The 24,244-nt window shown below is 43.8% G+C and overlaps 1 protein-coding gene across 23 annotated transcripts in view; it reads left to right on the top strand.

Moving 5' to 3' along the window:
* LOC307114359 (uncharacterized protein) overlaps positions 1-24,244 on the top strand; it is a 459,274-nt gene that overhangs the window by 301,501 nt on the left and 133,529 nt on the right. For 13 of the 23 annotated variants that reach the window (XR_013814986.1, XR_013814987.1, XR_013814988.1 and 10 more), the window contains one exon: positions 13,109-23,573. The exons of 1 other annotated variant lie outside the window; for it this stretch is intronic. Coding sequence is in view for 1 of the 22 variants with exons in the window: in XM_079796706.1 (XP_079652832.1) it covers position 13,109 (1 nt within the window). In the remaining 21 variants the exon portion in view is untranslated. Of the gene's footprint in view, positions 1-13,108; positions 23,574-24,244 lie in introns of those variants that run through there. 9 more of the 23 variants (XR_013814981.1, XR_013814982.1, XR_013814983.1 and 6 more) reach the window with 5 other exon arrangements.

The following is a 24,244-nucleotide window of genomic DNA, read 5'->3' as shown; positions in this document are numbered from 1 at the left end:
CTAGTGAGGCCGCAGCGAATGAAGCCACTCTTTGAAAGAGTGTGTGGGTGACTTGCTCAGTGTTAGCAGATGAGATGCTGTTGAGGAGTTTGTTTCTTTAGATTCAAACGTTTTTTGAGCACCTGCCACGCCAAGTACACTGTTAAGCACTTTTCATGTGCTGTTCAGTTTCCTCCTTTCCCTATATGAATTATATTCCCTTTTGTCATAATAAGGACATTCAGATTCAAAGGGATGAAGTCACTTACCCTCTCCCCCCACCTCCCCTCCCACGCCCATCACACAAGCAGCAAACAGCAGAGCTGGTACTTGAACCCAAGTCTGTCTGAAGCCAAGTCCCATTGTACTTCTAAATAAGTCATTTTCTCTCCCTAATAAAAAACATTCCATGGAGAGTGAAGACCAGAAGTATAGATAGGAAAACCTACTCAAGTTTTATTATTAATAGTGATAACTTTGAATAATTATTATTGTCTGATAACTTCAAAAACCCCACCATTTTGGGTGTTTTTTTTCTTCTTGGAATGTAGAACTTTCCATTTCCTTTCATAGGAGCTGACTGTTTCTGATCTTCTTTTTCTCTATTTGAAGTTGCATGAACCCCCTGGGAGAGGGGCTGTTTTGGGGGGAGAGGGGGGAAGCATTGGACTAGGGACCTTTTCTAGCCCGAGTCTCTCCTTTGGGGGATTCATTCAAGATCTCCGAGCCTCATTTTTTTTTTTATGTGTGAAATGGGGACAATTATGCTGCATACTTGCCTACATTTATAGATTTTTGGAGGATCTACCAAAATAATTGTTGTAAATGTGATACAAAAGACTGGGTGTTATTTTTCTAAGGCAGAGCTACTACGTTGCTCCTACAGATGCCCTTGGCATGTCATTCCTGATGAGAATTGATGGTTACTTGGACGTAATAGCAAAACCTCTCTTCCTGTGACTTATATGCATCTTGAAGTGTTTCCATGTTTGAATATAGGAGTGTTTTCTAATTGGAGGAGATGCAATTCTATTTGGAGGTGTGGACTCGAGGTGCCACTAAACTCAATGCATTTGCTTCCATTAACATTGAATGAATCCTTCATTTGAGGACAGCTTCGCTGCCCAACCCCAATCTATTAACTGCAGTCAATGGCCTTATCTGGCGAGTCTCGTCACGGTCAGACTCCAAGCCAAGTACTGCAGGGACTAATGGTGTCACTGAGTCGGTCATTTCTGTGACCACAGAAGCCTGCTTTGTGGATTTCTGTCACTGTCCAGTCCCTTGATGGAATTAGAGCCCTTAGTTCATTTCTGTTCTTGTTTATTATCTGGATAAACTCTGTCCCCCGCTCTCTTTGCCTTATCTGAGAAGACAGAGCCAGCTGTGCGTGAGTCACAGGGCCCAGTCAATTGCATTTCTACAATTTTGTTAGGACGGCTGGGTGGATTAGCTTTATTAAACATGGAATAAGTTTCGTGGGTATACATCAGAGTCTACTACAATTCCCAGAATAATTGTGTGTGTGCGTGTGCGTGTGTATGTGTGTGTACGTGCTTAGAAGCATCTATAGAAAGGGAGCCAGGAGACCCGAGTTGCTGCATCATGACTGCTAATCCCAAGGGTAACCTTGAGTATGGCCAGAAACGTTTTGGTCTTGCTTGGTGCTATGCACCAAGTGCCATGGAGCCCAGGGGTTGGCAAGAGAGGGATGGGGAAAGTTTTTCTGGGGCCACATTTGAAAGTTGGGCTTTGAACTGTGAATTTGATTTCACCAGATAGACAGAAGCAAGGGCACGCGCTAGCCTTCACAGGGAAGCTGACGGAACAGAGTCACGGAGGGTCCAAGTCCATAATAGGTCTCGGGAATGGTGCATCTGTGACTGCGGGGAGGAAGGTGGTTGCGCTGGTGGGGCCTAGAGAGGTAAGAGGCGAAGGCCAGGTCGTGAAAAGCCTTGAGGACCAAGCTCAAGTGGTAGCACGGGGCATTGGGCAACTCCGAAAGCCTTGCTCACAGCAGAGAGCACGGGGCCTTGTGACTGCAAGAAAAGCCACAGAGTAGGAGACTTGGAGCCGTAGCAATCAGGAGCCGAAAGACCTCCGTGTGTAGAACTATGGCTCAGAGAGGGCACATGCCTTCTTCAAGGTCACACAGCACAACCAAAAAGATAACATTTCCCTTGGGGAAAGGAGAGGATCTTGACAACAGAGAGATAATATTTCCCCACACACCACCTAGAAGCATCGCCCCATGTGCTGTCACCCATGAGCAGAGCTTCCCAGGGCTTCCTGCAGACCTCGCCTGTCACAGGCAGGCTTTGAGTAGACTTTGCCAGTTGCCTGAGTCACCGTGCTTCATTCATCTCCGGGTAACTTACAGCCTCTTTAAAGCGGATGTAAATTATATTCAAATGAACCAAGCCTTGACCCTTATGAAAAAACAACATGAAATTTCTGCTCTTATTTTCTCCTCTCGATAAACATAAATGACATAAGGGAGCCCTTGGGGAAAGGAGAGGATCACAGACTCTTTTCTTCCTTCCCCTGGTCTCTGCATGGGTACCACCTGCACAGTGCAGACCCCATAGTGAGTGACCAGCACAACAGGTCCTTGCCCTTGGAGGTCATAGTTGAGGCTGAGTTTGGGGTTATAACCCTGAGTAACTGGGCTCTTGGATTCAACAATCTTTGCTGATAAGTAAGACCCAGCTTGCTGCCCAACACCATCCACCTTGTTGCATTGGCATCTTAAAATAGCTCTACAGGTGGACAGATTTTAAATTCCCATTTCAGAGATGAGGCTCAAAGAAGTTAAGCCATTTGCCAGGGTCATGTCATGCATTTAGGAGGAAGAGGAAACAGATGAAATGGTGAGGATGCAGGGCAGGGGGCCTGGCTTCCTTCCGTGTGGGGGTGGCAGGTGGGGAAAGAGCCAGGGGCAGAGTAAAGGCAGCTGCTGACACTTGGCTTACCTAGTGTCTGTCGTTGAAAGTTGGAAGGATGAGTTTCTCAGTTGGTGCTGAATTATGAATAACTAACAGAGTGAGAAGGGGAAAAGGAAGCCTGGTTTCTAATTTTATCTTCTGTGGCACTCAACCAAAAAGCCCCTCAAGGTGGCCGGAAGTTGGAAACCCTCAAGGCACGAAGCCCTGGAGCAACATGCAAAGGCCCGCAGGGCAGGGGCGGGGCGCCCAGAGAAGGTGTACCCTGGGGCTGTGTCTGGGTCCCTGCTCTAATTAGCTATTAAGGTTTCTTCCCTCTGGCTGCTCATTTGCATAGTGTCAGACCCATATGCTGTTGTTTTATTTACCTCTTCTAGCTAGGGAATGACTGCTTTAGAAAGGGAAGAAACCGAATGCTTGACTTTCTGTCCCTCATGCCCTGCCACCCTCTCTCTGTCACCCTCTCCAGCCTTTGCCCCTCTCCTTCCCTCCTGACTTATTTTATAAACTAGAGACTCGTTGCATGAAGATTCATGCAAAAGACCTTCCTTCCCCTGGCTGCCGGCACTGGTTTTCCTCAGGCACCCAGGACCCAGGTCTTTGCTCTGGCCGCTGCCTTCTGTCTTAGCTCTAGCTGGAGCACCATTCCTGTAGCTCCCTCCTACCCCCCCCCATCCCCCTCATAGCAGGCGTCCCACCCCACCTGGCTGCTCTGCACCTGCTTGTGTGCTGCCCAGAGGCCCAGAGTAGCTGGGGGTGGGGGGTGGGGCCTCCGCCATCTTTGTTGGTTTAATTTGCATACTCACTCCTGATTGGCTGGTGGGTGTCTCGAAGTGCTGGTCAATTTGCATGTTTCTCTTTTATTAGTGTGATGAGGACCCTGATTGAGTGATAGGATCCATTTCTTCCAGTGAATGGCTGCCAGTGAGTGTGGAGGGGTTTATAGCATCAATGTTTCCAACCAGGGTGAGTTTCAGTGTGACCTACTCCCATTTCTTCCCCGATGGAGGGACATTTGGAAGTTTGAGAAGCGAGCCAAGGATGGTTCTGCTCATAGACCAGAGGTTTGAATTCCAGGCTGCTTCGCTTTTCTTTTGGGATTTCTGGACAGCTCCTCAATTTTGCCATTTCAGGTGTGGACTTTGCAATTTACACACAGTCCCTTAATGAACTTCAAGACAGAGTTTTCACCCTGTGTTGGGGGCAAGAGAGAGCAAATATCTTGACCTTTCCTTGTTTTTGAAATAATTGTGGGTGATTTAGTCACTCATTCGTGTGTTCTTGGCTCACTAGCCCCTGGTGGTCAAACACCTGAGAAGTATTAAACAACAACCAAAAAACAAACAAATGAAAAAAGACCTTTAGAGGCACAGCTAAAGGAGGCTCCATCGCTCTTTAAAATGCTTTCATTCCATGTTTATTTATTAAACAAGCATTTATTTTGGGTGCATGCTGTGCCGGGCACTGGGCGCGATGCCCAGGATCCAGAGCTGGAGAAGGTCCCGTGTCTGCTTTGAATCTGCTCATAGTTTGCGAATTTCACAGCTCAGAGGTCACAGCTACCCAAGAGCTACAGAAAAGGGCCCAGGACAGAACTTCAGGGAATTTGTGAACTCTGACAGACACTTCGTGCAAGGTTTTATTTATATGTGGATTTTTCTGGGAAGAGGGTTCATAACTTTCATTGGATTCTTAAAGCATTCATGATTTAAAAAAAAAATGTCTCAGGACCACGGCTTCTGCAAGTGCAGAAGAAATTCGCGCTGACCCAGCCCTGGTTGTCTACAGGTGGGACGGCCTTTCCTCGCTCAGTCTCGGTGGGTTATCCGCATTGGAGGCTTGGTTTTTAAGTCTGTCTTCTGAAAGTAGACTTCTTAAAAACTGGCTCAATGTCTTTGTCACCTGTACTCCAGCTCGGGGACTTGTATGCATTCAGTGTTTATGTTTTCCATGGTGCTTAGCACATGTCTTGTCAGTGGGAGATCCATGGAAAGTATGTGCTCCAACCTTGCCACTCCATTCTCTATTCAGGCATCCATTTCCCTGATTTCTATTCCATCTCCGGCCACTGTGAAGTATCCTGCCTCTCTCAAGGCAGTTGGGAATAAGGAACGTTCCTTGATTGGGGTGTGCGCGCACACACACACATCAGTTCTCTGATGCTCGCACCCTTAATGCTTTGTTCCTTAACTATCATGTGGAGCAAGGTGTTTGGACACCATATTAATAATAGCTCTCAGCATGTATGTGGCACATTCCGTTTTCAAAGACATTTATTTATAAACACCGGAAGATGAAAGCGTGCACCACCCACCCTGGGAAAAGGGGAATGTTAATCGCCACCTTGTCTGTTCCTTGGAGAGGGTCACTGAATCTGAGAGCTGGAAGGGATGTCAGAGGTCATGGTGCAACCTCCAGCTCCTAAAGGAATCCTCTTTCTTGGGCCCATAGGGGTGGGGTATTCCCTACATTCTCTTTCACAAGTTCATACAAACTCTTACCTCATGTAACTTTCAATAATATCTATCTATCTATCTATCTATCTATCTATCTATCTATCTACCCCCTCTCTCCCTTCCTCTATCTTTCATTCATTTTGTCTCTTCCCTCTTTCCTTCCTTCCTCCCTCCCTCCCTTCCTTCCTTCCTTTTCCTCCCTTCCCTTCCTTCCTTTCTCCCTCCCTATATCTTCCCTTCTTTCCTTTCTTTCGGTCTTTTTATAGAGCCCTTCTAAAATTACAGATACATGAACAAAATGATGCTGTTTAAAGCCATTAAATTTGGGGTGGTTTGTTATGCATCGAAAGAGAGCTGTAACCCCTGGGCAGACTGGGGCACATGATCCCCCTGGTTGCAGTGACATTTCAGGCCCACTGCACCCAGCCTCGATTCTCCTTCCTCTGCTGCGGTTCTCTGACGTGGGGGGCACTGACAATTTTAACTCTGTGCCTTTGGCTTCTCTTGTCCAGTGTCGCACTTTCAGACGTTGTTCTTGTAACTGCTACTCTGCCATTCCCTAAGGTGCTGACATGGAGAACTTCGACTAAGCTGTCTTTCTCCTTTTAGTTAAAGGCAGCCTTTAGTAAGTGTCCGCTGCTTCTCGGGTACTGTGGTAAGTGCTTCTCATGCACACGGTCTTCATCAAAATGCTACGAGGGAGATGACATTCGTCGTCCCGTTTACAGACCAGGAAGCTGAGGCCCAGAGAGATTAAGTAGCTGTCCGAAACTGCACAACTAACGAACAGTAGAACCAGGAATCGAACCCAGGTCTGTCTTGATCTGGAACCCCACAATTAATATCCTGTTATTTGTATGGCGCACGAGAGGAGTTTAAGGATTATGATGCATTACTTCTCACCCTTTCGCCCCGAGCATCCCTTTCATCATTTTTTCCATCACGAACTGCTTATTTTTTAAAGAGTTTATCTATCAAATAACGATATAAAATAAGTAACTTTATAAAATGACTATATAAAACAAGTTATTTATTTACGAGGTTCTTGTGAACTGAAGCGATCAGTATTTTAAGAACGTTTGTGAGGTTCCATGTGTCATTTCACTAACTCCTCAATGACCTAGAGAAGGTGACCTGACTCTCCCCATTTTATAAATGAGGAGACAGTTCTTGAGGGGTTGGGTTCCCCACGGACACACAGCTGGGAAGGAGCAAGCCTGAGCTCTACACTCCGTGATTCCGGCGACTCTGTTCCTTTGAGCTGGCTCCTTACTTCTGATGGCCATGGCATCACCATTGCATCCAAACTGAGCAGATGCAATTGCCGCCAAAAAGCACAAAGATTTTTTTTTTAATTTAATTAATCTGTACTAGTACAATGATATCATGGATAGCTGTATTATTTTCAAGTACCCATTTTTTGTTACCATAGATAACCAGTTAGTTTGCAGTAAGATTATCTAGAGGAGAGATACTAGCAGTATCCCTGCCAAATTTTGCATTTAGCTTTAATACAATTTTGTGTAATAAATAATATTGAGGTTCAACAATAGCAATAATAGACTAATAATGTAATAATAGCTGCTATTTATGAACAGCAACCATGTGTCCAGCTTTGTGCTAAACACTTTATTTCATTTTCTCCTTCAAATCCTCTACCCACAATGTATTTTACAGGAAGGTCAGTTTCTGAGAAGTTAAGTAAGATGTACAAGGCTGAGTTAACGGAGGCCTTGGGATTTGAGTCCAGGTCTAGCCCAAAGCCTGAGCACTTAATCAGTGCAGTACATTAGAAAACATCATCCACTTTGAAATAAGCATACAGGACTTCCAGGCACCATCTTAGGCAGTTGTCCGATGGTGTTGATAAAGCATCGTTTCCTTGTGATATGGGATTGGGGTTGGTGGTAGTTGGCATCATCTAGAAGATGGGAGTGGTGGTCATTTCTCAGATCCAGAATTCTAGTGGTGGCCTTTCTAAAGCCCTTTCTGAATTTTGGGTCTAAGAAACAGTTGTTTCAGCTTGTACTCATCGTTCCCACGTGACATGCAGCTCCTTGAGGACAAGCTCCTTGAAGATATTCCATGGACTTTGGGTACAGTGTCTGGCCATAATAGGGCCTTCACCAATGTCTTGAGTTGCTGTGGAGCTACGGGCGGGAAGATGAGAGATACTAATGTTTGCCTGGGATGTAGAGAGGGAGAGAATGTAAGCATCCGAGACTTCATGAACATGAAGAAGTCATCCCTGGGGTAGGAGGAGAGGACGTTATGAATGCAGTGGATGGATAGAAAGACAACCTGTGGACTCCTCCATGCTCTGCCAGTGATTAACTGTGTGGTTTTCCTCTCTGAGCCCGTATTTCCGGAGAAGATAATGTTACCTGCTTATCTTGACAAGAAAATAGTTATAAACACCATATGAGCATACACCCCTAAAATTATATAAATACAACGGCAATGGCGTCAATGACAACGGTGATAAGAAAGTTTTCTGGCGTTGATCACCATCCTGGCATTCTTCATACAATGTCCTCACAACAGCCCTGTGGGTCATTATCCCTAGTTTACAGATGAGGAAACTTTGAGATATTATCCATATTAATTATGCAATTATCAAACACATTCAAAAAAATTCTGACGTTCACTCGGTCTTCTGGGAGATGGCAGAGTAAGAGAGCTGGGAACCAGAGATGGCACTTTGTTGGCCAAAAAGCAACTCTTCCAATTAAGTCTAATTCAGATCTTGCTGGGAACACCTGTGCAACTCAGGTTCATAAGGGATCCTTGGTTTTTTAACCTCCTTGTTGAAGTATGATTGACATATCTTTAATTTCTACAACTCAATGAGTTTGTAGGTAAGTATACACCTGTGATACCATCACCACAATCTGTGTCATAAACATATCCATCCCCTCCAAAAATTTCCTTCCATCTTCTTTATTTATGACAATAATTATTTTAAGGGGTTCTTGAGAAGTTTAACTTGCACCTTCCGTCGAACATTTTGCACTACCCATAGTCCAGGGACATGCTCCGATCCTTCTGGAATAGACCCACTAGGGCTGCCTGGGTAGAGTGAAATAAGCCCGTTCTGAAGCCAACTGGCCAGAGTTTGGGCAACTCCATGACCTCATCCTCCTTGTTGTGTTGAAGAAACAAAGATAATGACACTTTCCCAAGGCTGGGGCTGTGTAAGTCCTAATTTGTGAGTGTTTGTAAATGGCTTTGAAGACGGCAAAGGTTATTTAAGTGCTAAGTATTATTTATTGTGGTTCTGAGCTCTGTGCCTCCTCCCCATTGTCACGCTACAAAACAATAAGGGATATGGTTAAAGAGCCTCTGAAGTATCCAACCAATAATAGATTAGGTAACCTTGGCCTGAGCCCTGTGATGGTATCTGCAAACCTAGCATTAGCTTTGCAGCATTTTTGTGTGGGCCGGTGGTTGCCTAATTTGCCCTTGAACGTGCCAGCAGCAGGCCCTGCCTCGGGTTTGGCACACAGGTGATGCAAACGCTCTTTGGTCAGACCTGGCTGCTGACATCATGCTTTGCTGTGTGCTCTTTGAGATGTAAATCAGGTGGTGGAGGAGTCCCTGGTCCTTTCATCATTGACACTTAATGGGAGGGAATTAACATTCGTTGAGCCCTTCTGTGTGCCAGACACTTTTATGGACATGATCTCATTTATTTTCAAAACAATCCAGTGACGGGGGTATGAATGGCCCCATTTTACAGATGAGAAAACTGAGGCCCATGGAAGTCAAATAATTTGCCCTTGATCATATAACTAGTAAGAGGCCTGGCAAGGATTATGATCCAAGACTGTCTGGCTCCAGAGGCCATGCTCTTTTATTATATTAAACTGTAGGCATCATGCCCTACCCTACTCTCCACCCCAGTGGCCTGCTCACGTTTCCCCGAATCCCCTGCTAAAATCTCTTCAGTGCCTTTCCACTGCTTTAGATGAAAGACCTACGTCTACTGTGGCACCTTCTGCCTCTGGCTCCCTCTTCAGCGTCATTCCACCCCATGACCCTGTGCTCCGCTATTTCAGTTCCTCGAACATGCCAGCGCCTCCTTCCCCTGGGCTTTTGCACAAAGTACCTTCAAAAGCTTATCTTTTCCTTTCACCCCAGCTCACTCCTGCTAAACCTTCACACATCATTCTCTTGGGGATGCCTTCACTGACACTCCAGACCAGGAGTTCTCCATCACGGTCCCTACACCAGCAAACAGCGATATCACCTGGGAGCTTGTGGGCAATGCACATTCTTGGGTCTCACCCCAGAATCCGAACCTCTGGGCAGGGGGCCCAGTGCTCCAGGTGATTCTTCAGCTGCTTAAGCTTGAAAACCACCAGGACTTCGCCTTTGACACTGTTGACATTGTACGGTGTTTAGCAGCACCCCGGCTTTTATCTGTTCAATGTCAGCAGCACTCCTGTTTATGTCTTCGCCTCCTTCCAGGTTGCAACATCCGAAAAAGTCTTCAGACATAGCTCACTGTCCCCTGGTGGAGAATCACTGCCTTAGACTAAAGTCTGTCTCCCTAGGAGGCATTCCTAGAACTCCTAGACCTTATTGGAGTTGTCGACGGCATGTCTCTGCTGTGACATTGCTGGCAGCTAACGTACTGCGGGCCCTTAGCAGGTTCTGAGGCCATGACGAGGTGACATGGCAAGCTTGCACTGTACCTCCTGAAACCCAACCCTGTATCTGAGCTTTTGGGAGGTGACAGGACTTGGGGGCTGGAGTGGGAACACAGGCCAGCACCACCTGACAGCAAGTCTCCTTCATCAGAAGCCTGGGAGCAAAGGGGCTCTTGCATGCCCGGCTGAGCACGATCCAGGGGCTGCTGCCTTTACAAGACGGTAGCCAAGAATGTGAGTCAATGCAAGAGAGGAAGGAATTGTTCTCTCAGAATGATGCAGAAGGCCTTACCTAAAGATGGGCTCATGCTATTGTCACCGAAAGAGAAACAAAACCGCATTCTGCCCACAAGAGCAATAGGGAGATAATTGGCAACGAGACTTGACTCAGCCTGCCTTGTGGTGGCTTAGGCCTTTGTGACAGCGGTGCGTGCACTTACAGGAGGGAAAGGCAGCTCCTGACCCTCGCTGCCCCACATTTCCTCAGTTGGAGACAAGTCCCAGAGCCCGGGGAGAGGAGAGCTGCGGAGTGGAGGAAGAATGGAGGTCTAGCTTGTCTCCCTTTTCTATGGATGGTCAGCTTCACCATCCCAGCCCCACAGGGAGTGGATGTGAACACAGGGCACTTGGTTGGCTACGGAACCATCTGTCCTTCCTAGGGCTCCATTACTCCTGGGAATCAAATGAGTTCCACTGAGTTCCTTAAAAAATATACGGCAGCCCCAGCCAGTTTGGCTCAGTGGATAGAGCGTCTGCCGGCAGATTGAAGGGTTCCGGGTTCCGTTCTGGTCATGGGCACATGCCTGGGTTGCAGGCTCAATCCCCAGTAGGGGGTGTGCACGAGGCAGCCAATCAATGATTCGCTGTGTCATCACTGATGTTTCTCTCTCTCTCCCTCTCCCTTCCTCTCTGAAATCAATAAAAAAATATTTTTTTAAAAAAGAAATTTATGGCAGACACATGGCTAACGTCAGACTTCATGTTGCCTAAAAGATTATTACAATTTGGGAGTAGCAGTTGAGGTCTGAGAAGGTAGGGACCTAAGAGGCAATTATTTTCAAGTTTATATATATGCTTTTTTCTTCTTCATCAAAGGAAAGTTTATTTTTGTTGTTGTTGAGATTTTGAAAGGAGGAAGAAAAATGGGGAAAATAAGAATTTTTTCTATTTAAAATTTTCATTTTTCTTTTCTTTTATTTTTGTTTCATGTTTGTTACCAGATTGTCCCAACAACAATTTTTTTCTGCCTTTTCACTTAACATTGTATTTTAAGGCTGTCTGCAATTTGTGCAAAATGAAATCATTTTCAGAGTGGTACCTAAGTTCAATTTCAGTTCATTCCCACATGTAAAGGCATTAAAATGTCCCAAACACAGAACGAGAAATACAATATTCTAGCACATACTAATGTGTTCACTTAAATCTAAAGACCAATCTCACAATTTCTTTGACACTAGAGACCTACAGAAATCAGTATTTATGAGTTTACTAACCTGCAGTTTGTAATGATTTGCCTAGGCGCTAATGCATAATTTCAGTATAGTCTAGATGCCATTTTGATTTAACCAATCTCATTGTTGGCATTTGCTGTCATAAGTAGCTTTACAACTTATGTGTAGGGCTTTTAATTTTTTCTGAAACTAAGAGCATTTCCTTTGAAATGAAATGAGAAATTCAATCACTGGTTTCGAAGCTATGAACACATTGAACCTTGATAAAATTGTCGGTGAAACTGCTTTCCAAATTAAATTCATTAGTGATGTGAGAGTGCATCTATTTAACTTATCCTTATCAAACTCAGGTGAGACTTTAAAAATACATAGCAGAGAAAACTGTGCCACAGTGTTTGCATTTCTCGGGCGATGGCTGAGGCCGAAGGGGCAAGGCCATACGTGATTTGAGGCAGACGTGCATGACACCAGGCATCATCCATTTGTCTCTCGCCTGCACCTGCCGGCATTAAGAACAATTCAGCATTGCTTAGAGCTAAGGTGCTTTCCTGCCAGAGGCGTTTCTTTCATGCCTACTACATTCATGAAATCTATTTTAAAAAGTGGTAAAAAAAACAATGGCTCCTCACAACCCCAAATAAATTCGCATTCCCCTGAGGGCTGGATCTCTCCTTGCAGGAGTTAAAGATAATTTGTACAGAATCAAATTATTGAAGAGAGTTGTAACCTGGTTTCAAACCCTCTTGGGTGTCCTCACTCGGAGCTACCTTTAGTCACTGCAATTAGAGCAGATGAGACTGGTTTAAAAGCCACGTGTGGTCCAGAGACAGATGATGGAGAAAACAGAGGGGAACTGTTTTCATTTTTTCTCTTTCCTCCCTCCTGTCTCCGTCTCTTTCACTCTCTCCCTCACCCTCTTGAAAGAGAGGCAAATAGATGTTCATTAAGAGTCAGTCAGCTACAACACAGAGGAAAAGACGAGGGTCAAGGAGGTGGGTGGAGGGACCCCAAGGTTCTTATGGTCCTTCCCAAACCTTTCCCAGGCAGAGAACCAATGCCCTTAGTGAAGGACAGGAATAGTGTCACCTCAGTGTCTGGCCCTTGTCTCTGTTAAAAATGTAAATCCTCAATAGCACATTGAGCTTTTCTTTATAATTTAAACCGTTGTGTACAAGGAGGGTGTGAAGAGCAAAGAGAACTCATCTTGGCCTCTAGATAAGATCTGCGAAGCATGTTGAGATGCTGGCTAAGCTACAGGTTCTGTTTCCGAGTTGGAAGTAAAAGGATTGATCTGAAAGAAGGGATTGCCTCTAAGTGGAGAATTGCAATATAGGCGACACAATTCTCATTCCCCGTTCGATTGCACACTAAGTTACCCAGGGGCATCAGTGGTCTACATTGAAATCACCCCTTTGGCATATGGAGGTGCATTTTGGGGGTGTTGGAGTACATAATAGAGTCCGTTAATTTCTGTCTTCCAGTGTAGAGGTTTGGTGGGGGTGGGTAGAGGGCAAAAATCCAAGGATGTAGGAAAGAGAAATAGACTCGGCGAAATTCCTTTGAACACAAGAACCAGGCAGAGCAATGAATGACATCCTAAATATACAATGGAAAATTTCTCCCCACAGATTGCTGCTAAATTTCTCCCTGCTGATTTGTCTGGGCTGATGAGGCACTTTCTGCACCGGGTGAGTTATTTCTCTCTTCTTCATGGACGGATTCTCTTGTAGGTCCTAAAAACGTGTATGCCATTCGTAAATCTTATTTGACTTGAGGTTGTAAATATTTAACTGAGGCTCATAAATATGCCCCTTAAGTTCTTTTCCCTTCAATGTTCTGATTCTTCTATATCTTTCCTATTTCCCCTAACCCTTCAGAACCCCTAAGTTAAATGGAATTTGCATATGTACACATGTTTTGTAGATGTATCTCTTTATCATAAGGAATGCTGAACTGGAGTCAGGAGGCCTTGATTCAAATCATTGCCACTAACTACATTTGTCACAGGTCAGGTGGATTCCTGCCTGCTGGGAGTTGCAAAGGAGTGGGGGCTGTGTTCTTCGTGAAGTACCTACACACTGCCCAAGAAATCTGGGTCCCCTTTCAATAGCTTGCCTTCTACGTGCAACATTCCATGATCAAGTGGTGTAACTTGTCTCTCATCACCCCTTATTCCTAAATCTTCTTTCTTCATTTTCTCTTGTTATACTGGAGGGATTATCTAGTGGTGGAGCTAGAATGATGGCTATGCCAGGGCAGCTGAAATGTTAACGTATTAGGAATTTCCCAGATTGTGGGCCATTCATTCAATCATTAAACTTTCATTAAGCACCTACAATTTGCCAGGTACTATGATAAGTATGATTGTTAACCTAATTTTAACTGTGCTATTTACCTTATTGCATAAACAACATAGGTCTGTTGTACTCTTTTCTGAAAACACACACACATACAAAGGGAAGAAATAATATATAGTCCCACTTGCTACAGTTTACCACTACTGATAGTTGGATGTATATTTTTGAAGGGTTTTGACTATATAAGTATATACATAAAAAAGAAAAAATATGGAAATATATTTATCATACATCTTATTTTATTATATATATTAACCTGATTTTTCACATAAATAATCCATTTACCTCATTTTACTTTCTCTTCACTGTTGGCTGGCTGGGTTACAAGAGGTGATCTTTCTCACGTGTGATATAAATTCACTGTAGGATGTACATATTAGAAAAACATTACCGGAGTCCAATCCCATGAACTGGAAGTTCAAATTCCACGTTCAACCAAAAGGAGATGAAGACGCAAATGATGTCCAAAAAAAGTCCTTATTTTGAGCTATTTACTGGAAACTCCCTGGCCTAGTCAGAATCTGTTTTATGAATAAGACGAAAATTGTAAGACCAAGCAGATTCAAGAGCGAAACATCTATGTCAAGGTGGTGTTGGCCCAAGAGGACCATGCAAACACTCGGCCCTTTTACTAACAAATCAGTGTTTCAGGTGCAAAATAAACATCTGAAAAATGTCTGAAATGCTTTCCTAAACACGACAGGAGGTAGCCTGCTCATACCGAAGACTCTCATCCAACCATAATCGAGCACATACTGTCATTACTTGTAATTGCAGACAATGTGCCAAGTGCCATGTGAATTACTTAACCTACGTCATTTTATTTTAAAAGGGCTGTCCAGTAGAAACTTTTGCCCTCATTTCAATGCAGAGGAAAGTCCAGCACCTAAAGATGAGGGGATTTCTCCCAAACCACACAGCTGGTAAGTAAACCCAGGGGCCAACCCAAAGCAGCTCAGCTCTCAAGCTCCAGTTCTGAGGCCGCCACATGTCGCTGCCTCTGCCATGTGAAAAAGGACACGAACCATATTGAGTGAATAAATGAATCCACTTACCCTACAATTTATCTTACAGATGGATCTTAATAAATGTTAATTGACTGGGAAACCACAGCTCCTTCTAATTCTCTCACCAAATTTGATTCTGCACACGGAATGAGATAGCAAATTACATGTAATGAACTTGCTGACCAAACTACATTTCCCAGTTTTTGAGACCAGATGAGCTCTCTCGGGGTTAGCAAGGAGGCAGTGAGAAATGGCTGGAGGCAATGCTCTTCCAACATTTCCCCTCCTCAGGTTATCACCATAGCATCAAGCCAGGGAGCCCTCCTTCCCAGAGACTTTGCTATCCCGCATAAGGTTGGAGCCAAGAGATAAGAATTTGGCCCATCACTGCTTCTCAGGGTGTCTTGACTCTGACTATATCTCTGGACCTGTTTGCTTCACTGGAAAATGAGAAAATTGGTTTGAAGATGGCGGAATAGGGGTTTCGGGAGATTCTTTGCTTTCCATCAACTCCCGATAAAAACATCAAAGAATCAAAAAAATATGAGTAAAGACTTCAGTGGAACTAAGAAATTGCCAGAGATCAACTTTACAATTGCCAAATAATGGTGAGGTTTGAGCTAAGAAGAGGAAGTAACTTTACACTTTGACACTGAACAGAGTGACAGCTAAGGCAACTGTCAATATCCCCAAAGGCCTATTCCACCAGCCTCTGAATGAGTAGTCCCAGAAGGAGGGTCATGGGAGGGCCTGGGCAGAGGTGAGACGTGTCCATCTGGAGACCCAGTTCACCTCTGCAAAACGATATGAAAGAGAAGCCAGGCCAACAAGCCATTTCCACTGCCCATGATCCTACTGGCCAAGCAAGACTGATGAGTAGGCCCTTTTGTCTCTCAGTATCTCCCACAATGCCTTGTTCATAGTAGATTTAATAATCTGAAGAAATAAAAGTCACAAGTCTGGTGGGCAGTGTTGAAGGACCCACAGAACACTGAAATGTGTGCTGGGTTCGGATCTCCAGCTTTAACTTGTCAAATGATGAGGTTTATCTGAGCCTCTGGCTAGGTACCATCGTCAGGGATATGAAAACTGAAGAGGGTGACATCACTCCTTAACTCTAACCTCCAGGGTTTTTGTTCCTTCCAGAGGGTGCCTGAGGGGTCCATCTCCTGCCCAACCCCCAGTTATATCTGAGGGCTTTGTGGTGGAAGCTCATGGATAGTGAATGCATCTTCTAATTAACAGGAAAACGAAGACTGTGATGCCATCCCCTCTCTGACACCCTTATGATGTAACGTCCTGAAGACTGCAAGGCTCTTGTGCAGGAAGCAAGCACCCCAGGCCTCACAGGGTTGAATATCATAGAGCACTGTGATGACTCTCCTGAAGCCCAGGGGTGTCTGGGACATGGTGTCATTCGCTCTAATGAGACTTGCTGGAAAACCTACGGAGGACAAGACATCTTTATGTGTTGGCCATTGTGGAGAATTTCCAGAGAACTGGATACCAGGATGATGGGGGCTGCTTCTCACAATTTATTTATTTTTTCTCCAAGAGCTGGTGGGAGAATTTATCTCTGGGTATTATCCAATCTGTATTCTGACCCCTCATATTCACTCAAGTAATAGCGGCTTAAGGAATCATCTTTTCCAGGGATCAAAACTTTACAGTAAGAATAGCCAGCTTTCTTTGACTACTATTTCCCAAGAGCTCTGTTAAGAGTTTTACATGCATTTTCACATTTAACTCTACAAGGAAGATACATTTTTTTTTTCTTTAAGACAAATGAGGCATGGAGAGCTAACCCAGGATCACAAAGCTACTGAGTCCTAGAGCTAAGAAACGAACCCAGCTTTGTCTGCTGTCTGATAGATTGCCAGAAGGATTAAATAAGATAATGCATGGAAAGCGCTTGCCCAAGTATTTGATACAGAGTAGGCACTCACTAAATGTTAGCTATTATTATTGCATACTCTGTCACCCTCTTTTTTTGGACAATGGGATGTGGCAGAGAGGGCAGTTAATGATGCAAGCCTGTTGGTGCCCTCAAGTACCCACTGACTGATTCCTTTGCCTGCCACTCACCCTACTGGGCACCCACCCAGGGCTCTAAGGGAAGCCATGACTTATTCCAGCCAATGGGAATTAGCTGTCACTTGACTTAACGTTTTGTAACAGGGCTCGACCCATGCCAGTTATGACTCCCGGGGGTCATGTGTCATCAGGTCACAACTCTTGAAGATCTTTTCTTTCCTGAGGACCTGGATTCAGCAGCCGCTGGGAAATAACCCAAATGCATTGCAACTGTTGTGTGCTATAAAAAAACATGTTGGAGATGGAGTTGGTCCAGGAGGGATAAGGAGAAAGAACGCAGTGTGGTTGGGGACCACAGGATCAAGGATCTTGGCTTAGCAAATCAATTAATTAACCTTGTCTCTTGAGAAATGCTAACCTTTGTGACATTGGCCTTCATGGGACCTTGGTATGGCACTGCCATGGCCCAGGGATTGGGGGTCAGACAGTTTAGAGACTTTTATAAATAGGATTTAATTCAGTTTGTAAAACTAGCCTATGGGGTCTCTGTTATTTCATAAATGAGGAAACTGAGGCTCGTGGTGTCCATTTTGAGATGGTTTGAGCCTACTTTCCCCCTTTTCTCTCTCCCAAGGTGGGAGATGTCTAATAACCATTTCTAATCTTTTATGTCCCAGCAGAACCTTTGAATTCTGTTCCCCAAACCTCCTGAAGCTTGCTCTTCACCCAACCTCCACACTTTATTGACGGGCACTCTTATGTATCCAGTTCCTTAAGCCAAAACCTAGGGATCTTCCTGGATTCCACAAATCCCCTCAGGCCCCACAGCTCCTCTTCATTGAGACCTCTTACCTCGATCTTGAAAACATTTTCCAAATCCTTGTGCTTTGCTCCAAATAAACCAAAACCATCCTAGTCAACGCCCCATCCTCAACCCACCTTGACCACTCTATTACCTTCCTAACTGGTTTTCATCTTCCTTTGCCCCCCTCCAATCTACTCTCTACACAGTTACCGAGTAGATGTTTTCCCCAATGAAAACCCGCTCCTTCTCTGGCCTGCTTAACATCCTCAAATACGACACAAAGTAAAACCCGCATTCCTTACCCCAAGCCTGTGGCATTCCTCCAGATCTGGTCCCTGAGTCCGTTCTGGATATCATCTCCTACTTCAGGCCACACTGGGTTTTTTATGTTTCTCTAACACCCCAACTTTTCATCAATGTCGGGGGCTTTGCTCTAGCTGGTCCCTCCCACTGGCTCCCTTTGGCCTCAGATCTTTACACTGGGGCTCCTTCTTATGGTTCCTTCTCAGCCCAAGCATAACTTTCTCATGGCTAACCCTGTCCACCCAATTTAGGGTAAATCCTCCCCCTGAATCGCTCTCTTTCATGTCACTCTACTTCTATTTGCCCAAGTGTGTGTCTCTGTCTGGTATTATCTTATTGATTTGGTTTTGCATTTATTGCCCATCTCTTCCAACTAGAAAGAATGTGAAATCCATGGAGCAAGAATTGTGGCTCTTGGTGTTCACTGCCATGTCTACATTGCTGAGCCAATGGTCTGAAACAGAGTGTTTGTTGATTGAATAAATGACTACCATTCTAAGGCTACGATGGTTGTTTTGGGTCAGAACTAATTCTAGAGGTGTTTCATTAGGGAGAGAATTCAAATTGGTGTATAAATGTGGCCCCCAATATTGTTCCAAATCCAAGTAGCATTTACAAATTTTTTTATTACTTCGGGTGAATTTTGGAAGAAACCAAAATAAAAAACAGAAGCTGTTTTCCCTCAGTGTTCCGATCTTGGTCTTGTAAACCTTGGTCCACATTACAAAAACAAAACACAACTTAAAAACAAGACATTCTAAACAAGTGTGCTTCTTGGCTGTGGTTTTCCTTGGGTGGGGAGCTCTGGGCGGGCAGGGCCTAGGCTCACGCCTGACAGCTGGCCAGCTCGCTCCTCGCTGCCCTCAGTCTCGGCACACTCATCTCCGCCCAAGCTTCTGCTCTGCTGCTCCTCTCTCCAGCACGCCCTGCCCTTTCCTCTTTTCTTGTCCAAGTCTGATCCCCTCTCAGCCTTTGTTGTACTTCATCCCTCGTCCCAGCAGCCAGGTGAGCTGAGTTAATGCCTCTGGGTTAAAATCCTGGCTTTTGTTACTTACTAGATGCGTAATCTTGAGCAAATGGTTTACTGTTTCTGAACCTCAGTCTTCTCCTGGGTGGAAAGGGGATAATACATAGCAGTCCTAAGGAAGAAATGGCCTAGTCCTTGTGAAGTGCTTGCTATAGCGCCCCCTGCATGCCAAGTGTGCCCAAGAGACTTCACTGTGATGTCCCTTCAGCACTAACCCTAAAAAATGACATTTTCCTAAGTCGTTTGGTTATTGGAAACTCAACTATTCACTTTGGAACTTCAGAAGATTTTATTCTAAATTACGAGCTCTATTTATGGAAGTCTTTTTTCTGTACCAAGAAGTGGGTTTCTTGGTAGCAGGAGCCCTAAGACACAGAAGTCCAAGGGCACTTTTTCCCTTGCTTCTTAGAAGGCTTTCAAGCCCAGTCTGGTAATAAGGGCCAGCATTTGCAGAGTGCCTTGCGTTTTGCTGCTGCTACTACTGTTATTACTACCACTGCTATGACTGTTACTACTGGTACTACTCACTACAACTTTTGTTATTACTCTCACTGCTGTTGTTACTACTGCTATTGCTAACACGAGCTAACATTTATTGGGTACTTACTATATGGCAGGTGATGGTCTAATGCACTTGGCACTTGTTACTTCCTCAATAAGCACAAAAGCCAGGAGGCAGGGTGCATAGTGGCTGGGAAAGTTAGCTCGTGGCTCCAGTGATGAGTGGCTGGGTGACTCTAGGAAAGTTGCTTAACCACTCTGTGTCTCAATTATCTTAAAATAGGGATAGTCATCATAGGATAGAATCAGTGAGATAATGCAGGTGAAAAGTTTTGAAAAGCTCTGAACAGTGCCTAGCACTTAATGGACATTCATTATTGTTGATATTGAAAAACCCTTTAGTGTACTTAGGGGTTATTTGTCCTGTACCATCCTGCCCTCCTCTGTGCTGTCACAGCACAGTGCTTTCTGCGCATCTGGTGCATTTCCTACAGGTTTTTAGTCGTCTTTTACTTCCTGGACACTCCTACCAGCCTAGACTCCTCTTTAGAGTAGGGGAATTAGCCTTGTCCACTGTTATATCCATGTCCCCTAGCACAGGCCTGGCACATCCTAAGTTTTTAATACACGCCGGTTTGAATGGATAAAGGACTGGATTTTTGAGCATGTATTGTAAACCAGATCTTTTGCTAAATTGTTATAACATTTAATGCACATAACAACCTGATCAGATGGAAGACATTCCTCCCTCTGTTCTTCTCTTTCTTCCATTTTTTCTTCCTTAGTAGGAAAGGCCTTACTTTCCCATTTTATAGATGAGAAAGAAGACTGAGACCCGTGATGATAAATAGCTTGGCCAAAGCCAACCAGCTTCTCTGAATCTATAAATGAATGTTCTTGAATGATGTGGCTGTTCTATCCCTTTTCTTGAGAATAGCATCTTGACCTCACCAGAAAGCAAAATAACATAGCATTATTCTGAGGGCCTCTGAGCATGCCCAGCAATTCAAATCATTGAGTATACCACTAGCTATATTTTAAAAAATTCCTGAGTCTGTATGTTTTGGCTTTTGGTTGCCAACTGAGTTGACTGCAAGGCTGATCCACATCAATGTAGGAAAATCGTCTGTTAATCTTGTACCATGTTCTTGTTCAAAGAACCCTGTTCCTAATTTGCCTGTATTATGTGGACCCAGTAATTGAAAGAACATAATGTGTTGTTTCTAGTCGAAGAATAATCTCCTGCTTAAACATTTAAATGATTAAACACACATAAACACTCACGTTTTCATTATAAAATGTATTAAAATAACCCATGTAGTAGAACATTTAGAAATGAATAAGAAGGAAAAATATACTTTTGATCCCATAACTTTAGCACCATTACTTTTAGCATATTGCTGATATTTTTCAGAATTCTTCCTACTTACTTTTGTGTTGTCATTTGTTATAGTAGTATTCATATAAAGCCAATTCTCTGCTTTCCCTTAACATTTTAACAGAATAATTTTTCTCATTAGAATACAATATCATGCCAACACACTTAAATAGTTAAATGATACTCTCATAGACCAAAATCAATAATTCAATTTGGGACATGTTAGATTTGAGATATTTTTTAGGAATTAGAGTAGAGATGTCAAGCCGGCAGTGGGATAAACACGTCTAGGGTGCAGGAGAGGGGTATAGAGAGAGACATGGGGAGGTTTTGAGTGGGGAGTGGTGTTAAGAACTATGAGAGTGAATGAGATCACCTCATGGGTGAGAGTAGATTAGTTAGAGAAGAGGACCAAAGACACTTGGAGAGATGAGGTGGAGCTCACAGAGGAGACCCCAAAGAAGCATTCCGTGAAATGTTTGATAACTGTACCACCCCACCACGTGGAGGAACTATAATGTACGCGTCATTCCATTCGCGAAGGACATCAAATTGTTTTCTGTTTGTTTGTTTTCTCTGAGCACACTAATGTTTCTACAACCGCATTGTAACAATGCTCTCTTGTATTTCCCTGGCCTTTCCCACAGACAGCAGCTATATGCTAGGACCTGGTGGCCTGGTGTCTTAATCAAAGGCCTGGGGACACCTCATTAGATCGCTGAGTAATTCAGTTATTTTGTATAATTTATTATAATTAGGCTTGAACTGAGGTGAAGTTAACCTTTACACTGTCTCTGATGAGAGAGAGATTCACTCACTTCCATCCAACGATCCTTATTAATTACATAAATTAGCTATAAGTTAGCTGTAATCAGTTAATCTATACTGGGTAATGAATAGTATAAGCAGTATTGGCAGTGAGCATAATCGACTCCAGGAATGAACTGCTTACCAAGGCTTTTGCGCGTTCTTTGCTTGATGGCAATAACAGAAAATCGGGCACTGTGATTTTAACCTCCCTTCCCAGGTAGCTGACCTCCAGCATTCCACACAGAAGCTCCAGGACTCAAGGGGAGGGGCCATCATAGGCTGGGGCATCATCCAGGCCCACATGAGGATCCAGACCCCTGCTCTTCGGCAATGCGGCCCTGGGAGAAGGGCCTTACATCTATATTGAGACTATAACACTAATAACTATTTTACTTTACAAATTAAGTAAAATGTGGTAGTGTGTAGAACATATGGCACAGAGTGAGTTCTCAACAATGACTAGTTCCCTAGTTATCCCGGTGAGTTTAGTCTTCAAAGCCCAGATGAAATGTTCTTTCCTCTGAAAGGAAAATTAGTTGTTCCTAATTGCAATGACCGGTCCGTCCTAGGAGCTCAGACAACATGCTACCTTTGCCTCCATTTTGTGTTACTTCATTTTATCTCAAAGTGAAGTTGGATGTTTGCATGTTTCTCTCACCCAGGAAAGAACGTGGGTCTTATTCATGGGCGTATTCTCCCCGGCCCCCCTGGAGTGGTGTACAGTATTGTGTGTGCTCAATATGCTAGCCTGTTATATTATTTCTCTCCAGAGAGTTTCAATGTGGATTTGTTTAATTAGTAGAGAGGTAGCTGATGACCCCCTGTGCATTTGAAGATAGTACAGTGACGGTTTTTGTGTGTTTTTTTACAATCCTTTAAATTCATGATCTGCCCTTTCTTCTCTATTTGCCTGAATTATAGAGGTTGACTTGGGGAAGTTTAATGGGACTTCCTTTCTTCGATGAGTGTTCCTGTATCGGGTAATTAAAAACCACCACCATCTAAACCAAGAAACAACCTCAAAAGCAGCTTAGAAAGAATAATAGGGGTTTAACTTTTCACTAGGCCTGGATTCTTTTTCTATTTCTCTCTTTATTTCTTTAATTAAACACCCTAAGCACCACACACATATATACACACACTTAACAACAATGAGTCACTTGACTCATTTGTATAGTAATTGGTAAACTCTGGAGACGGTGGTATATGATTTAAGCACTAGCTTTTTAACCTCAATTGCTGTTTCTTTATGAATTTGGGGCAGAACAAAAAATCTGCCTTGCAAAAGAAATATCTGTGATACAGTCTTAATGAATATGATCTTGCTTATATGCATATATTTGAACTGGAATAAAATAATTCAAGTTAGTGAGTGTTCACATGGGACTATTCTTGTGTACTGTGCTAAGAGGTCTGTAAAATAAATAAAATCACTCACTGTTTTAGAAGTACAAAGCTACCACTTCTTGAGCTTTTACCCTGTACCAGGTACAGTGCTAAGCATTATAGAAACAATTTCATGATTATTTTGTGTTCTCATAACAGCTCTGTGAGACAGATATTTTTTCTTGTTTAATTTACACATGTGGAAATGGAGTCTTAAAGAGGTAATTTAACTAGTCCAACCACGGTCACTTGTCTCAAAAAGGGTGGGGCTGGATTCTTCATTCACATTCCCAAGTCTAGGTTCATGACCAACTTTGAGTTCCTATTTTGTAAAAAAGAGTCAAAGTTGAAAAAAAAACAACAAAAACCCACAGATAATGTCCTTCAGGAGCTCCCAGGCTAGCAGGAGTAATAAAACATATATTTTTAAAAATCACACAAAACCTCTCATGCAAAGGAGAAAGTTAGATCTTAAGAAAGATCAAGAGGGGGTGGGGGCATATGTGGGGAGGGGTGTGGGATGGGAATGGGGGGATGAGGACAAATATGTGATACCTTAATCAATAAAGAAATTTAAAAAAAAGATCAAGAAAAATGCAGGGGATGTTCAGAATGAGGAGCGATTCTTTTCTAATCACTAACGTCTCTTTCCATTTGAGCCAAGAGAAAGGCACCTCCTCCAGAAAGGCACTCCTGACTGGCTAATGCCCCTACCCTGTGCCACCTCCCCTTATACTTACCTTGTCAGCGTGCTCACCCCAGAGGGTGCTGAGTTGCATGGAAAATTAGACTGCTTGGCATTCAGTAGACAGTAAATGCATGGGATGAAGGAATGGTTGGGATGCGTGCTTCATGAAAGATGCAGTGCGGATTTGGATGTTGAGAGATGCGAGTGGCAGCGTGGAGAGCATACCAACCAAAGGAGCGGTCTAAACAAATCCTCAGAGGTTGGCAAATGCTGGGTTTCCATGACGAAGCATGGCGGATGGTCTTGTTTGCCATGTCATGTTCATGAAGGGCAGCGGTGAAATAAAACTTGCCCTCTTGCCCAGGGTCCCGTATAGAGATACTTAAATTCCAGATCAGGGGAGTCACATTTTTTTCTTCTCCAACAAAAAGGAGGATTTACAGGATTTTGAAGGAGCATCTACAGAAT

The sequence above is a fragment of the Cnephaeus nilssonii genome (genome assembly GCF_951640355.1).
Source record: "Cnephaeus nilssonii genome assembly, chromosome: 18".
Classification (NCBI taxonomy): Eukaryota; Metazoa; Chordata; class Mammalia; order Chiroptera; family Vespertilionidae; genus Cnephaeus; species Cnephaeus nilssonii.
This window is presented reverse-complemented; position numbering and strand designations above follow the sequence as displayed.